We start from the raw sequence: 14,314 nt of genomic DNA on the forward strand, positions 1-14,314 counted from the left end.
AGTCCTGCCACGGACTTCCCAAGGATGTCCTTAGGATGTTGGTGAGTTGTCTGGGCGTCAGCTGGTAAAGCCTGTGGTGAGTCCTGTCTATCGTCAGGGTTGCCAGATTGGGCTATTAATAGCCAAATTGGGCTACTTTTTGTCCGAGTTGGCGTCAGAAATTTCGTTTTGGCTATGTGGCTACTTTTGGGCTACATCTTTTTCACGCGTGTAAAAAAAAGTTAAAGTTGTTGTAATGTGCTCTGTTACAATTATACAGTGACAGAAATAAAAGGCATGCTGGAATCAACATGCAGGCTATAGCAAGTTAAAGAAATTGAGCGCGTCTGCTACAAAATGACAATTTGAATACGCTCTGTTCCAGAAAACTTGTGTGTCAAGCGATCGAAGATCATGGCCTTTTGATTTCTTTTATAGTGGCACTACGTGAAAGTTGCCCCCAGGAAACACAGGAAACAGGTGAAATTCCAGAGGCTCGTGTGCTATGCGATGTCAGTGCACGTTAAAGAACACCAGGCGGCCGAAATTTCCGGAGCCCTTCACTACGGCGTCCCTCCTAGCCTGAGTTTCTTTGGGACGATAAACCCCAATGAACAAAACCAAAGCACATTCCACTTAATCCGCGAACTAACGCCACCCGCGCACGCGCGCCACCGAACATAGACTGTTGCCGTGTGTTGCGGGTGACCTTGGCGCCAGAATAGAGGGAAAACACTAAGAGAACGCAAGTCTCCCGACGTGGTGCGAATGCGTAAGCATTAAAATGCTACTGTTACGCTTCTGTTGCGCGGTTTCGTGATCCTCACATGTTAACCGTTAACCGTAGACGTGGCCTAGTGGTTTGGGCGTCGCTTCGCTTGCGGTAGGTGGCTGGTTGGAAGCCCACCGCCAGGCATGTTCTTTTCTTGTATTTTTTATTCTGGTTCTGCGGACACATTCTCCTCAAGATGCGCGTCAGGCAAGTAATGCTTGCGCATTAATAAGGTCTTCTTTCTATTCCCGTGGTGGACACAGTGAACGCGCCACTCGCAAGAGCCCACTCTGTTTTCTGCAGTCTCAAGCGGCACACGTGCAGCAATCGAGATTCATTGCGAGCTACGCGAGAGCGCCAAATCCGTTGCGAAATCAAGTGAATTTAAAGCTTATCGAGATGTCCAATGTCTTTTAAATATTTAAATAGAAACTTCATTGCAAGTCTCTGTTGCCTAAGGCAGGCTAAGGGACCTAAAACTTTGTCCATTGTTAGGGGCACTGGGCAGAGCTCCCTTTATGCATTCTTCATGCAGTGAACTTCGTCAGCCCATTTGTCGGACTATGCACTCCATCATTCCATAGGCTACATCAAGACTCGCCATTGCATCCTTAGTACCCATTCCATGGCCGCATTTAAATCTTCCTTTTTTTTTACCTCTTCCACACTGCTCTCCTTCCGTCTTTATCTCCCAAATTGCCCTCCCTACACAGAGTAGCATGCCAGCGATTTTTTAACGCCGGCTAAATTCTCTGTGTCATTAAAGAGTCTCTCTCTCTCGTTGCGAAATCTGCATGCACTCATGCGGAGCCATGGCGATATCCTTCGGTGCGGCGCGGAACCCACTGTAACTAATGAAGGCGCTGGAAGTTAGTGGGTTGACATAGCATTAGTTCGTCGCTACGAGAACTTTCAGAATGGCCAAGTGGGCGAAGTACATCCGGAACTAAAAGAAGGAATGGAAAAGGAGCCGGATGTCAAGGGTAATATGTTTTTCTTAAATTTCGAATGTGCTGTTAGACTGAAGATAAAATCGACATAGATTATCATCTAATGGCATATATACTTGATTTATTCTGAGCTCATGCATATCGTCGAATGTAGCTTCAAGAAGGCGCATGCTAGACGCTTCGAGGGGACGCTGTCCGTGAGAACCTTTCTTTTAATGCATAAAATTGAAATCTGAGCCTCCGTAAGTATACAGCAAGGTATTTTCTCTGTCGATGTGCCTAATGTGCGCGCGAACATTTAAAAGGTGAAATATTCCTAAACTAGAGCTGCAATTGCGTTATATAGCGCCGCAGTTCTTTTCCGTGTGCAGACTGGCTGTCGTCATCCGCCTCAGGTGATATGGCCTACTGCCGCGCCTGCAAAGTGGAACTGCGGCCATATCTTCAGGACCTTGTTAACTGGTCCTGAAGATGCACACACTCAAAATCGGAGCTACTCATCAGAGACAAACCCAGAGGTCCCGGTGCCAGGCGACAAGCGCTTCCAACCCCACTTAACGTGTGCGTGGGGGGACTTCTCATTAAGGAGGTGCAGTCAATAAGGCTCTTGGGACTGTATCTACAAGCCAACAGGAAAAACAAAGAAACCCTGGAAAAGCTGAAAACATCAGTTAATATGCCAATTAGGTTAATTAGAATGATCGCCAACCGCAAAAGGGGAGTCAAAGAAAGAGACCTCTGTAGGATAGTGCAGGCATTTGTTCTGAGCAGGATGGTGTATGCACTCCCATACCTTAAGCTAGATGCCGCGGTGAAATGCAAAGCCGAGGCGATAATTAGGCAAGCGTGCAAGGCAGCCTTGGGACGGCCGAACTTCACGTCGACAGAACGACTCTTGGGATTAGGAATACATAACACTCTGGAGGAGCTCAAGGAGGCCCATCTCGCGATGCAAACAGAAAGACTTAAGCTCACCAAGGCAGGCAGAACCATACTAGGGCGCCTAGACATAGGCGTGGAACCTCCACCTGCGGGCGCGAGAACACAGATACCCAAACTCATTAGGAAGGGATTGAGGATCAAACCACTACCAAAGAATATGCACCCTTCCCACCACGAAGGAAGACGGAAAGCTAGGGCACTCGCTCTGCACAAAAAATACGATACGGTCGCAGGAGCTGTCTATGTAGACGCGACACAATACACATCAAGCGAAGCGTTTGCACTGGCGGTGGTGGACACGCACGGTCGGCTGCGGGCCTCGGGGTCGGTAGTTACAAAATCTACGGAAACAGCGGAAGAGACGGCTGTGGCGCTACCCATAGCTAGCACTGACGTGGAAACAATCTTCTCGGATTCCAAATTGGCGTCCGTAGTTTTGCGGGGGGCAGAATCTCGAATGCGGCACAGCGAATACTGAAACTAACCAGGGAACCTTGCAAAGAAATTGACGTGATATGGGTGCCAGCTCACTCGGGGAATCCGGGAAACGAGGCGGCCCACAACATGGCTCGAGGTTTCGTCAGCCAAGTCGGTGGGCCGTCCGTATCTATGGATTACTCCAAGGAGGCGCTGGCATCTTTTCATGATATTACAACTCATTAAAAATTGGAAAGACACAAATTTCCACCACCTGAAAAAACGTTGGATAAGGCACAAGAGACCACCTGGAGGAGACTCCAAACGAGGTCCTTTCTTACCCCCTATCTATTATCAAAAATGTACCCGGATTGCTATAACCCCAAGTGCAGGTTATGTAGCGAAACAGCCACGTATGACCACATACTATGGATATGTAAAGAAGAACCTCCACCTGAGGATCTAGTACGAATTCCTTCTGTTGAGCGATGGGAGGCCGTGCTGGTCAGCTCGGACCTGGGCATTCAAGCCTTGGTTACCGAGTGGGCCGCTCAGGTCGCCGCCAGCCATGGTTTGGTGGCCATCTAGCGCGGACCGTCTGCATCTGCATTTTTGACGGAATAAATGTTTTCCAATCAGGATCTGGTTAGCGCTCCTGGTCATCCGCACTGGTTAGCGCACTTGACGGAGGCGAAACGTAACTATGGTAGCCACCTTAAAGGGGCTGCGAAACACTGCTTGGGGGGATACCGGCTATACTTCAGGTGGGTTCTTTATGTCACACAGATGCTGACTTAAAAAGAATTACAGGAATCGATGCACAGGAGCGGGAGTTATTCAGTGAAGAAATTTGAAAATACAAGCAAACAAAACGCTGCCCTCAACTCGAATTTGGCGGGGCTTCCCACTCCTATTTCACTCTCCCAGTGACGCGGCACCTGGCGCAACCAATCAAAACAGCCAGCCAGAGCACGTCGCGGAAGTTTCTACTCCATGGTTGCCTGCTCTCTGTAACTCGTTCTTGCTGAGACTGGCAGCGTCGTTTCCATGCCAGAGCACCTCTGGTGGTGTATTTTTATTTTACTTGCTTTGCAGGGCTTTTATCCAAGACAAACAAGTTGTTCTTGTTGATTTAATATAAAACGCAGACAGGTGACAAAATGTGTCTCTATTTATTCACACAATTTGCAGTATATTTACTGTTTGTCCGATCATCAAGCTCGCGTCAGGTGATGTCATATCCGCTGCTAAAAACCCGCCACTGTGTGGCGACACCGTCAGAGCCATGAAGTTGTTTTTGGGAGGACATTAAAGGGACACTGAGGAGAAATTGAAGTTGGCTTGTATCGACAGAATACTAGCTCCTGATTACAAAAACGCCACTCATACTGACAACAAAGCTCTCGTAACGTAGAAAAGAGCAAGAACCAAAATACAGGTATCGCCGCCACAGGCCAAACTCGCAAGTACAAGCGTCATGACGTCATATAACAAAACAGTGTTGCTAGAACCAATGGTTCTAGCAACGCTAGGACACGAGAAGCACAAATCACTGAGGCGCAGCCAATTGCATGCATGCATGCGCAAATCTCCTTGACGTCGCCAGATGGCGCCACGTGCCGGGCAGCTACGCGCTCGCCTGAAGCATCGGGACCAATCAGCGCCTGCTCGCCGGCGTTAGGCGGGCTCCCGGTATTCCGCGAGCGGTATCAAGGTACACGGTATGCTAAAGGTGTCTATTTGCGAGAACTTCGTTGACGACTTCGAGAACGAGATCCATCGTAACGCTCGCAAAACGCCGGTGCAAACGTAAGCGAAGCGACTGTAGCGACGGCCGCAATAGCCGATAGATGCCTTCAACGTGCGGCCGGCGGTAGCTTTCCTTTCGGCTGCTGCTAGGCCGCACTGCTGGCCCCCAAAAATCACGGAGTCTGCATCACGTCATGCACGTCATGTTTCACGTCACTTAGTCCTCTGTCGTCATAGCCGAATCCCAAGTTTGAATCACAGCGGCGGGAAAAACCTTTTCAACTTCGAATCCAAATTTCTTAGAAATAAATGCATTTTTCGCTGCCGGCCAAGTGGCAACAAAGCCATGACATGCCGAACTATCGGATTTTGCTATAAAAAATATATTAATAGTGCTCTCCTCAGTGTCCCTTTAAAATATTAAAAAACGGAATATACGCGGTATTACCGACGCTAATAGCACCATTATAACTCACTGTATGCAATCAACAGGCAAAACAGTTAACTAAGATTGTGTTTCTGGGCCCCTTTAATGTAACAACCTAAAGAACACGCCGTGCGTACCACCTCAGACATCATGTGCGGGAAAGAAATCTAATATGTAAATATTCTTGCCGAAAATTAATTCAATATGCTTAAGAAATGTCGTCACAAAAACAAATATTTTTGGCTACTATGGAGGCCAGTTTGGCTATCTGAGATAGCAGCAATCTGGCAACCCTGTCTACCATGTAACCATGGATATAGTGAACTAGGAGGAAGGAAAAAGTTCTTTCCTTCCTCCATGCATGTAACCATAGAGCCATAGAGTTTCTTAGTATTACTATAGTGTACTAGAATTAGTACACTATACTATTACCTAGAGGGAAAGCTGGCAGCCCGTCTATGGGAGTTTGCATGGCGACCCCTCGAGACCACTTCAGCCACCATGGGCGCTCAAAGCAATATGGGGCGGTGAGCTACTTGTTGCGGAACTGCAACTTTTGGCCAAAAAATAATAGAAAAATAAAGTTGTTTGATAACTACAAACGTCATAACATTCAATATCTTGTCTAATGATTGCAACAAACGAGCAGAAAAGCATTTAAGTGCAAAGTTTGCCCAAAATAAGAGACGACTCGCTCTCCTATTGGCCAAGTAATGAACACTATAAAAACTATTATTTCGTAATTAAAAGAGCATTTTTAAAAGTAAATATGTTTTAAAAAAAATGTTGTTGCTTAGATACTTCAAGAAGTTTTTTAATGGCATTTCGGAAAAGTGAAACCTTTTATTGGCGTCGTGTGTCTATGCGTTTTTACTACTATGGTTTTTGCACACTGCGTTCGCGCGAAAGTCGTCTGCGCACACACGAACAGCGTTTTCGGAATGAAACATCTCAGTAGTGCCACTCCGTGTTCCCGAAAAACTACGACTGTTCCGCAACAAGTAGCTCACAGCCCCATGATGCTTTGAGCGTCCATGGTGGCCATAGAGTTTCTTACTATTACCTAGAGGGAAAGCTGGCAAGCCGTCTATGGGAGTTTGCATGGAGACCCCACGTGACCACCTCAGCCACCATGGGCGCTCAAAGCATCATGGGGCGGTGAGCTACTTGTTGCGGAACTGTAACTTTTGGCCAAAAAATAATAAAAAAATAAAGCTGTTTGATAACTACAAACGTCCTAACATTCAATATCTTGTCTAATGATTACGACAACCGAGCAGAAAAGCATTTAAGTGCAAAGTTTGCCCAAAATAAGAGATGACTAGCTTTCCTATTGGCCAAGTGATGAACACTAAAAAAACTAATATTTCGTAATTAACAGGCGCACTTTTAAAAGTAAATATGTTTTAAAAAAAAATGTTGTTGTTTAGATACTTTAAGAGGTTTTTTAATGGCATTTCGGAAGAGTAAAACCTTTTATTGGCGTCGTGTGTCGTCGCGTTTTCACTACTATGGCTTTTGCACACTGCGTTCGCGCGAAAGTCGTCTGCGCACACACGAACTACGTTTTCGGAATGAAACGCCTTAGTACTGCCACTCTGTGATCCCGAAAAACTACGACTGTGCCGCAACAAGTAGCTCACCGCCCCATGATGCTTTGAGCGTCCATGTTGGCTGAAATGCAGCGCCGCCAGCTTTCCCTCTAGGTAGTAGTAAGAAACTCTATGATGGTGGCTAAAGCCCCTTTTAATGGTGGCTGAAGTGCAGCGCCGCCAGCTTTCCCTCTAGGTAATAGTATAGTGCCTAGAATATACTACTGTAGAAACTCTATGCGTGTCGTGTAACTCAGGGGGCAGCGACGGCCATAGAGATAGCGCTGAGATTTACTGGGGAGGACGGGCGAGTGGATGGGAAAAGCGTGACATTGACGAAGGGGAGGTTGGAGGATTGGTGGCGGAAATCAAGGGAGGGGTGAATTTTGAGGGCAAAGGGATAGACAGACTAGACATTGTAAGAGCGAAAGGGAAAGAAAAAGAAAAGAAAAATAAATCAACAATGGGGGAAGTATAGGCTAGGTGGCGAAAGCTACCGCCCGGTACAAAGGGTAAAGCCATTATCATCCATCCATCCTTCCATGGGATAGCAGACGGCGGGTACGCCTCACGAAACACTGCCCCTGGCAGGTGCGTCGTTTGGAACAAATAACTTTGTTCTTGGATAGCTGGCGTTAATTTAGTGGAATTAAGGTACTGCTTATCGGAAAAAGTGATACTCTTCGTCATCGTGATGTCCCGACAAAGTGTAAGGTATTTATTCGTCTATTTTTTCTTCCAGCTCGAAGCTTGCTAGTCTTTTCTTACAACAAAGCCGCAAAGGCCGGCAACATTTCACTGGCATACACGCCTCCGAAAGCAACCGTCAGTTGGTAAAGCCTCTGGTGAGTCGTGTCTAACGTGCATGTAACTGCAAAGTCATGACGATGTCATCGCACTGAGCTCATTTTTCTTGCAGATAAACAATCTTCGTCGGGTACCTTATTGCTACTACACGCTGCTGCTGTTCATGGATTTAAGTAGTGAATCATTAAACCTCCGAGTCACATTGGTTAGCTCCACTTCCAGGATTGCAGTGCATCGCTGTAGCACCTTACCTTGAAAGTAATTAGAAATGCTGCCCAGATTTATGTGTGTGCCTCTAAATGCGCCCTGAGTGCGGATCGAGGCTGACAAGTGTTTTCGAAAGTTTTTCCAGCTGTGCTTGACGGTAACGCTCTCTGAATGCTATCTTGTGCGTTAATACGGCATTCAGATACATTCGTGAGTCAATGCTGTTTTATTTACATCTCGACCTACGACAGTATTCGCTTCTTATCTGCGGCGCACGCATTGTCATCTTTGTATGCGAAGTTCAACCCCATGTGGATAGAATTAATCCGGAGCCCCCCGCTACGCCGGCTTTCCTCATGGCTCACGTGCAGATTCGTGACGTTACACTCCACATACCAGAACCACTTTGTTTTGTTTTTTTTTGTTGCGAAATTTTGTGTGGTGGTTTCTGTAGTGACTGTATAATTGGTTCATAGCAGCAGATTGCAAGGCAGACCAATGTAGTATGTGTTGAAACAATGCCCAAGCAGAAGATCGGGTTCGAAAAATCGATATTTAATGTTGGTGGATGCCAGTAAGTAAATTACTCCCTTAGTATGGATCTTGAATGAATGACATGAATGTGTGCCATATATTGACAGCGCTGTAATAAATTTTGTTTTGTGTTAATGCATTTTATGCAAAATCTATCAAGTGCCCCATCTCCCAAGCATTCAGTGCAACCTGTTGCACATGATTGTGGTATTATGTGAAGTTTGACGACGCGAGGCTGCATGTGGGCTTTGAGAAAGCCATAGTAGGGGCTCTGGATTAGTTTCGACCACCTGGGGTTCTACCTGCACTGACACTGCACAGCACACGGGCATGCTTGAATTTCACCTCGACCGAAATTTGGCTGCTGTGGCTGGGATTTGACTCCAGGACCTAAGGCTCACAGCGATTCCTTCTGTTAATGTTAAAGCCATCTGTTCTTCCCACAAGCAGAAATATGAGCGAGCAGTCATGTTTAGCTTTGTGCTTGAAACAAAAGGTGGCTTTACCACTAAGGGAAGGTGTCATCCCTGAAGTGTTTGTTGCTGCCTATAACCGTAATTTAAGGTACGGAAGCAAATGAAAGGCGATGCATAATGAAGGGTCAGAGGTTCTGGATGATAGTGTTTGAAGAATGTATACACGCAAAGAATTTGTGGTGTGGTACTAAACAGTGTAAAAATATTATCTAATGCTCATGCAGCCTTGGCCAAAATTTTTTGATTCGCTAGGTATTCCAACTTGTTACCTTGGAAAAGTTGGAACATTTGTTGTATTTTTTAAGCGTTTAGCAAACTACAATGTTGTGTGTATATGCAACATACCACTCAGTTTCACACAAACACATCTAAGGAGTTTGAACTTTCTTGTGTGCTGTGCATTATTGTGATCACAACTATCAACATTTGCTTGAATACGAAACTTGCCAATGTTAAGAGGTGGCACACGTGTACAAAGTATACATGCACATGTCTTTATACACTGTCAAGCACCTTGCTCATTAGTTTTTGTTAATTTTCTTTTTTATTTTATGTGTGTGTGTGTGCGAGAAAGATTTCAACGGCAACACAGAATTGCTGCTGGGAGTCTTCATAATGTACGTTGCCGTTGCCATGTAGCACACAGTGGTTATTTTTCACTCATTGGTGCAATCTCTGTTCTGCTGTGGCTTTATGCTACAAAAGACCTTACGTTGTGACAGATTTTTTTTTTCCTTTCCAAAATGGGCCTGATCCTGTGTACATGCTGAATGTTTCCTGTCATCTTCCCCTCTCCACATAAACATTCTTAATTCTTCATCCACTTCACTTCACTTTAATACCTTAAAGACCCTCGTTAGAGGGTACTACATAAGGGGTGGGGCACACAGAAATGAAAAACAGAATGAGTAACAGATGAGTTGAAAGTTATACAAATATAAGATTTTCACTGAGCAAGTACATGCGTGATTCTTTCGATGAACAAAGATTGGCATGTGATAGAAGCAAGTTCTCGGGGAAGGCCACTTGGAGGTCGTGACACTTGCTGCTGATGGCCGGTGCAGAGGGAGATGCGTGGTGGGGGTGCGCAGATGTAGGGTTCCTGTCGGAGCTCAGAGTAAAAAAACTTGTGAAACAAACACAAACTAGCAGTGTAGCGGCGATGAGCAAGGGTAGGTAGGCTGGACTGTGATTTGAGGGATGATATGCTGATATCAAAAGAATACGAGGAATGAATGACTCTAGTTGCTCGGTTTTGAACTGCTTCAATGGAATTACAGAGATATGCTTGTTTCGGAGACCAGATGGGAGATGCGTATTCAAATTTTGATCTGACTAATGATTTGTATGCGAGGAGCTTGACATGCTGAGGTGCAGAGCGTAGGTGACGCTTTAAGAATCCCAGTGTTCTGTTAGCAGATGATATTCATCCACAGAATTTAGGATTTTCTACTGCAGAAGGTTATAGTCCTTATTCATACTGGTGTTAGTGTAACGAAACATTCCTTAGTCCAGGTCTTTTCTCAAGCCACCGTTGTAGCTCAGTGGTTATGGTGCTCGGCTGCTGACCCAAAAGACGCGGTTTCGATCCTGGCCACGGAGGCCCGTGTACTGTACAGTGTCATTGCACGTTAAAGGTCTTTAACCCCAGGAGGTTGAAATTTCCGGAGCCCTTCACTACGGCATGCCTCAGCCTGAGTCGCTTTGGTACGTTAAAATCCCCATAAACCAAAAACCAAACCAAGGTTTTGCCTTGTAGTGGCCCCCTGAGCTCATTCATCGGAGTTTGGCAGTGTGACAAGGATTTCATAGAACCTTCTCAGCCTACTTGTCATTTCCCACCTTTCTCTCTTTCTTCCAGTGAAGGAAAGAAGCCAAGCAACCTGGGAAGGCTGGGCATTGCAGTGCTAGGAAACCATGGAAAAGGAACTGTAAGTTGCAGAAGCTGCGAGATCCTGTGCTAACTGCAGTTGCAACGGTGCACTGAAAGCAACTCTAGCTTAGAAAAGAAAAAAACACATCTTGCAATTGTGTATTGGTGCTAGGTACAACTTGAACAGCAGTTGACAAGAGTAGGCCATGGTCCACAGCGGCCTGTATTACTCTGCTGACCAATCGCAGCAGTAAACGCAATCACCTTTTTGATCTTTGACTGACTGCAGTGGTGCCCTAGTTGTTTGAGGATCCTCCTTGCATGTGGGAGGTGTGGAGTTCGATCCCCAGTGCTGCCGGGTACCCGCCCGATATACAAGCTTTCCAGTTGCCTGGTACTCAGCTTCTTTAGGTTGAAATGCTTGGGAAATGGGTCTTCGACCCCACCTTGAGAAGACGAAAACACCTTATACCATGGCGCTGTGTGGCCCTAGATGCCCTTGCACCATAAAAATTCAGTCACTTCAATGTTTGATGATATCAAACAGGAAGCATCAAAATTCGTGGCCTTTAATTTGATACGGCAGTTGGCTTCTTGTTTAGGCGACAAGAAAAATTTTGGACTACTTTTTTGTTGCGGAGGAATTCTGTGCAGCAGTCTTGAATGTCGGTGGAGATTCATTGCAGAGTTAAGTTGTATCAGACTATTAATATTTTCTGTGGTGCTGTGTAAGGCTAAGATTGCACTGAGCCCTCTGCCCTGATTGGAGATTTGGGCAAAATTGTTGTGCCCTCATGTATTGCCTGCATGGTCATGCGTACATTGTGTTGCTTCTTTTTCTTCTTTCTTTCAGTCCAGTGCACACGTCATAATTATTCTTTTTTTTTGTAGAAATTCTTTCACTTCAGTTTGCAGCCAGCTCCAACACCAGTATACTGTTTTCTTCTACTTTTTTTGAGACATACATTGAGACATCATGTGCTGTTAATTTTAAACGCATGCACAATAGACCCTTTAGAAAATTCACTCTGGCAACTTGGCAGGCATCATCATCAGCAACTTTCGTCGGCGACGGGCGCCATATTTTGGGCACCTTTGGCTGGAAGATGCACAGCTTTAGCGCTCTGCACAGCCTTTGCACTAGTTTCCACCTTGTGGCATGTCTGGTTGCATTTGTGAAATCGATGGCGGAAAATTTGCAGTGGTCGAGGGGCCCGACTGTCATCCCGGGCAGATTTTTGGAAAGGCTTTTGGACTCCTATCTTCCGGCCGCACCTCTCAGCGAAGCTACAAGCCGGTATCACTGCGATCCGTCGACAGTGCGCGTTGCCGTGTCACCCTGCAGGTCGAATCTACTGTCGATAAAGGAGGGCTAACAACACTTGGTCCGGACTCGACTACGAGCAGGCGCGCTGCAGGGCGAAATGCATGTGGATCCGGATACGGGCGCTCGATCAGCAGTGCCAGTGCGCTAGCCGTCGGTGCAAAATCAGTCGCGTTGTAGTTGTTCACCATCTAGGCCTAGTGATGACTAGGGCGGTCGGGAACCAGCGCGCAGTTCGTCGCCCGGCGTTGCCGCAGGCCATGGAGGAAGGAAAACTAAGGAGAGGCCCTTCGTATTCCCAATGCATTGATAAGAATGTGGCGGAAGTGACGTCAAAATTTAGGCTTAAAAAGTCGGGCCACTTGCAACGTTGTCGTTGTTGCTAAGAAAACTTGGGCCACTAGCAACGGCGTACGGCGTCGTTGCTAGGGGCCCGAGTGTTTCTCGTTGGCGGTGGACGGGCTTTCAGCACGGTGTGTTCGGCCTTGCGCGTTAAAGTCTACGTGCGTGGCGTCGTGACATTACACACGCATCTAAGATTGCTTTTAAATGCAGCAAATAACCGCTCATTTGATATTTCGTTCGTCAAACTTGGTGTCGTTACGTGTCTTCCTTCTCTGTTTCTTGTTCCTAGTCGCAGCGCTGGTGAAATTTTAAAGATGTACCAACTAGCTCAAACCACCATTTTGCTCCGTTACGCGGAGCGATCGATGCATTGAAATGAATCTCGCGAAAAGGTGGCACTCCGGAACCGCGCTTCGACACGCGAAGAAGCGTTGATTATTTTGATCAGCGAACTTTCGCACCTCACCAAACAGCACAGAAACATGAAGCCGCTCTCGGCGATGCTGAGCTGCGTTTCGAAGGCCACACGGCGGGTGTACGGTAGCCCGAGGAGGATGGTGAGCTGAGCTATAAGCGGCACGCAATGTCGTCTTTCTTCGCCTGGTGTCGGAAAAGGTTCACCGCACCTGTGCGCCGGTCTGTGTCTAGGTGCGTGTTTGCGGGGAGGGAGGTGTACGAGTGTAGTGGCGAGCGGCACGGTTCTTTTGATACCCTTCTTTTACGAAGCGCTTGCGAGCCGCGCGCGATCCCCGCCCCGTCGCTCGGTGGAGAAGAAAGATAGTGAGGAGAGCCGAGCCAACTTCCGGTTGCAGATTCACACGTGACGTCAGGGCCTCTCCTTAGTTCTTTCCTTCCTCCATGCCGCAGGCGGTGTCGTTGCCGAAAGCTCCACTCTAGCACAGGCATGCTGTCGTTGCTAGAATCTAGCAAGCATCCTTTCTGGTAGCATGGCTGTTTTGTATTTTCTTGTGCGAACATGAAGTAAGCCGAGCCTGCCGGCCGGCCAGCCTGGACCCCGTCTGCCGGCGTCATAAATACGAGCTGATGTGTGTTCTTGACGTAAATAATAAACCCTGGGATAGGGAAATGAGAAAATATATCATTTTTCTGGGTCATTGGTCAATACCGAGTTGCTGGTAAAAGTGACAACTGTGGTACGAGCGAATTTGTTGCGAGAACCGCCTCGAAGCTGCCGCTGGCCCGACGCTGGGGTCCGGCTCGACTGGCGCCCGCTAGCTCCGCTGCTGAAGGCGCCGTAGAAATTGACCATACTATTATTTTATTGTGAGATGATGCTGTTGACAGCAAAGCGGAGTGAAGAATAGGCCTTCAATTATAGCGCAGGCGACTTCTGAAGCGCCGGCCCCTGCCGCTTCGATGCGAAGCAGCCTATAGGCCTAGCGACGACAACGGCAGACAGGCAGCCACAGAGCTCTTCGCCCGGAGCGCCCGCGAGTGGTGCCGTTGCCAAAAGCTCGCAACATCAGCTGGCATGCTTTGTCGCCGCTCGAGTATAGCTGGCAGTCTTTCTGATAACAAGGCGATGCCGTTTTTTCTTGCAATATTTGTACACCAAGCCAAGCAGCGCTCAGGCACTGCTGCGCTGCGGCGAAGTGCGACACCGGTTGTGGGCGGAGCTTGGGTAGAGCGGCGCAGCAGTGCTTGCCGCTGTGTGTGTCCCTGCTTGCTGTGGTGTGGCAGTTCGGAAGCGGCGACCGGAGCGGCGCGCCGGACGTGTTGCCGGACATGTGTCTCCTGCCTTAGCCAGAGTGCACAGGCCCTGACCGAACGAAAACACACAGCTGCTGCTGCTCACTCCGCCTATGTCGCCGTCGTTTGCTGCATGTTCGCAACGGAGAGAACGACGGCGCTCCTCGCCGCGCCGCATCGTCGTGCTCTTTTTCGCGCGCACGGAACTCT

General features: G+C 47.5%; 1 protein-coding gene across 3 annotated transcripts in view; it reads left to right on the forward strand.

Moving 5' to 3' along the window:
* The first annotated feature begins 7,387 nt into the window (after positions 1-7,387).
* Positions 7,388-14,314, forward strand: part of LOC149355992 (FK506-binding protein 15-like) — a 282,100-nt gene continuing 275,173 nt past the window's right edge. For all 3 annotated transcript variants that reach the window (XR_016291608.1, XR_016291609.1, XM_089584064.1), the window contains exons 1-2: positions 7,388-7,542; positions 10,714-10,783. Coding sequence is in view for 1 of the 3 variants with exons in the window: in XM_089584064.1 (XP_089440190.1) it covers positions 7,523-7,542; positions 10,714-10,783 (90 nt within the window). In the remaining 2 variants the exon portion in view is untranslated. The remainder of the gene's footprint in view (positions 7,543-10,713; positions 10,784-14,314) is intronic.

Source organism: Amblyomma mixtum, chromosome 3, assembly GCF_055824585.1.
Source record: "Amblyomma mixtum isolate Tamu chromosome 3, ASM5582458v1, whole genome shotgun sequence".
NCBI classification, from domain to species: Eukaryota; Metazoa; Arthropoda; class Arachnida; order Ixodida; family Ixodidae; genus Amblyomma; species Amblyomma mixtum.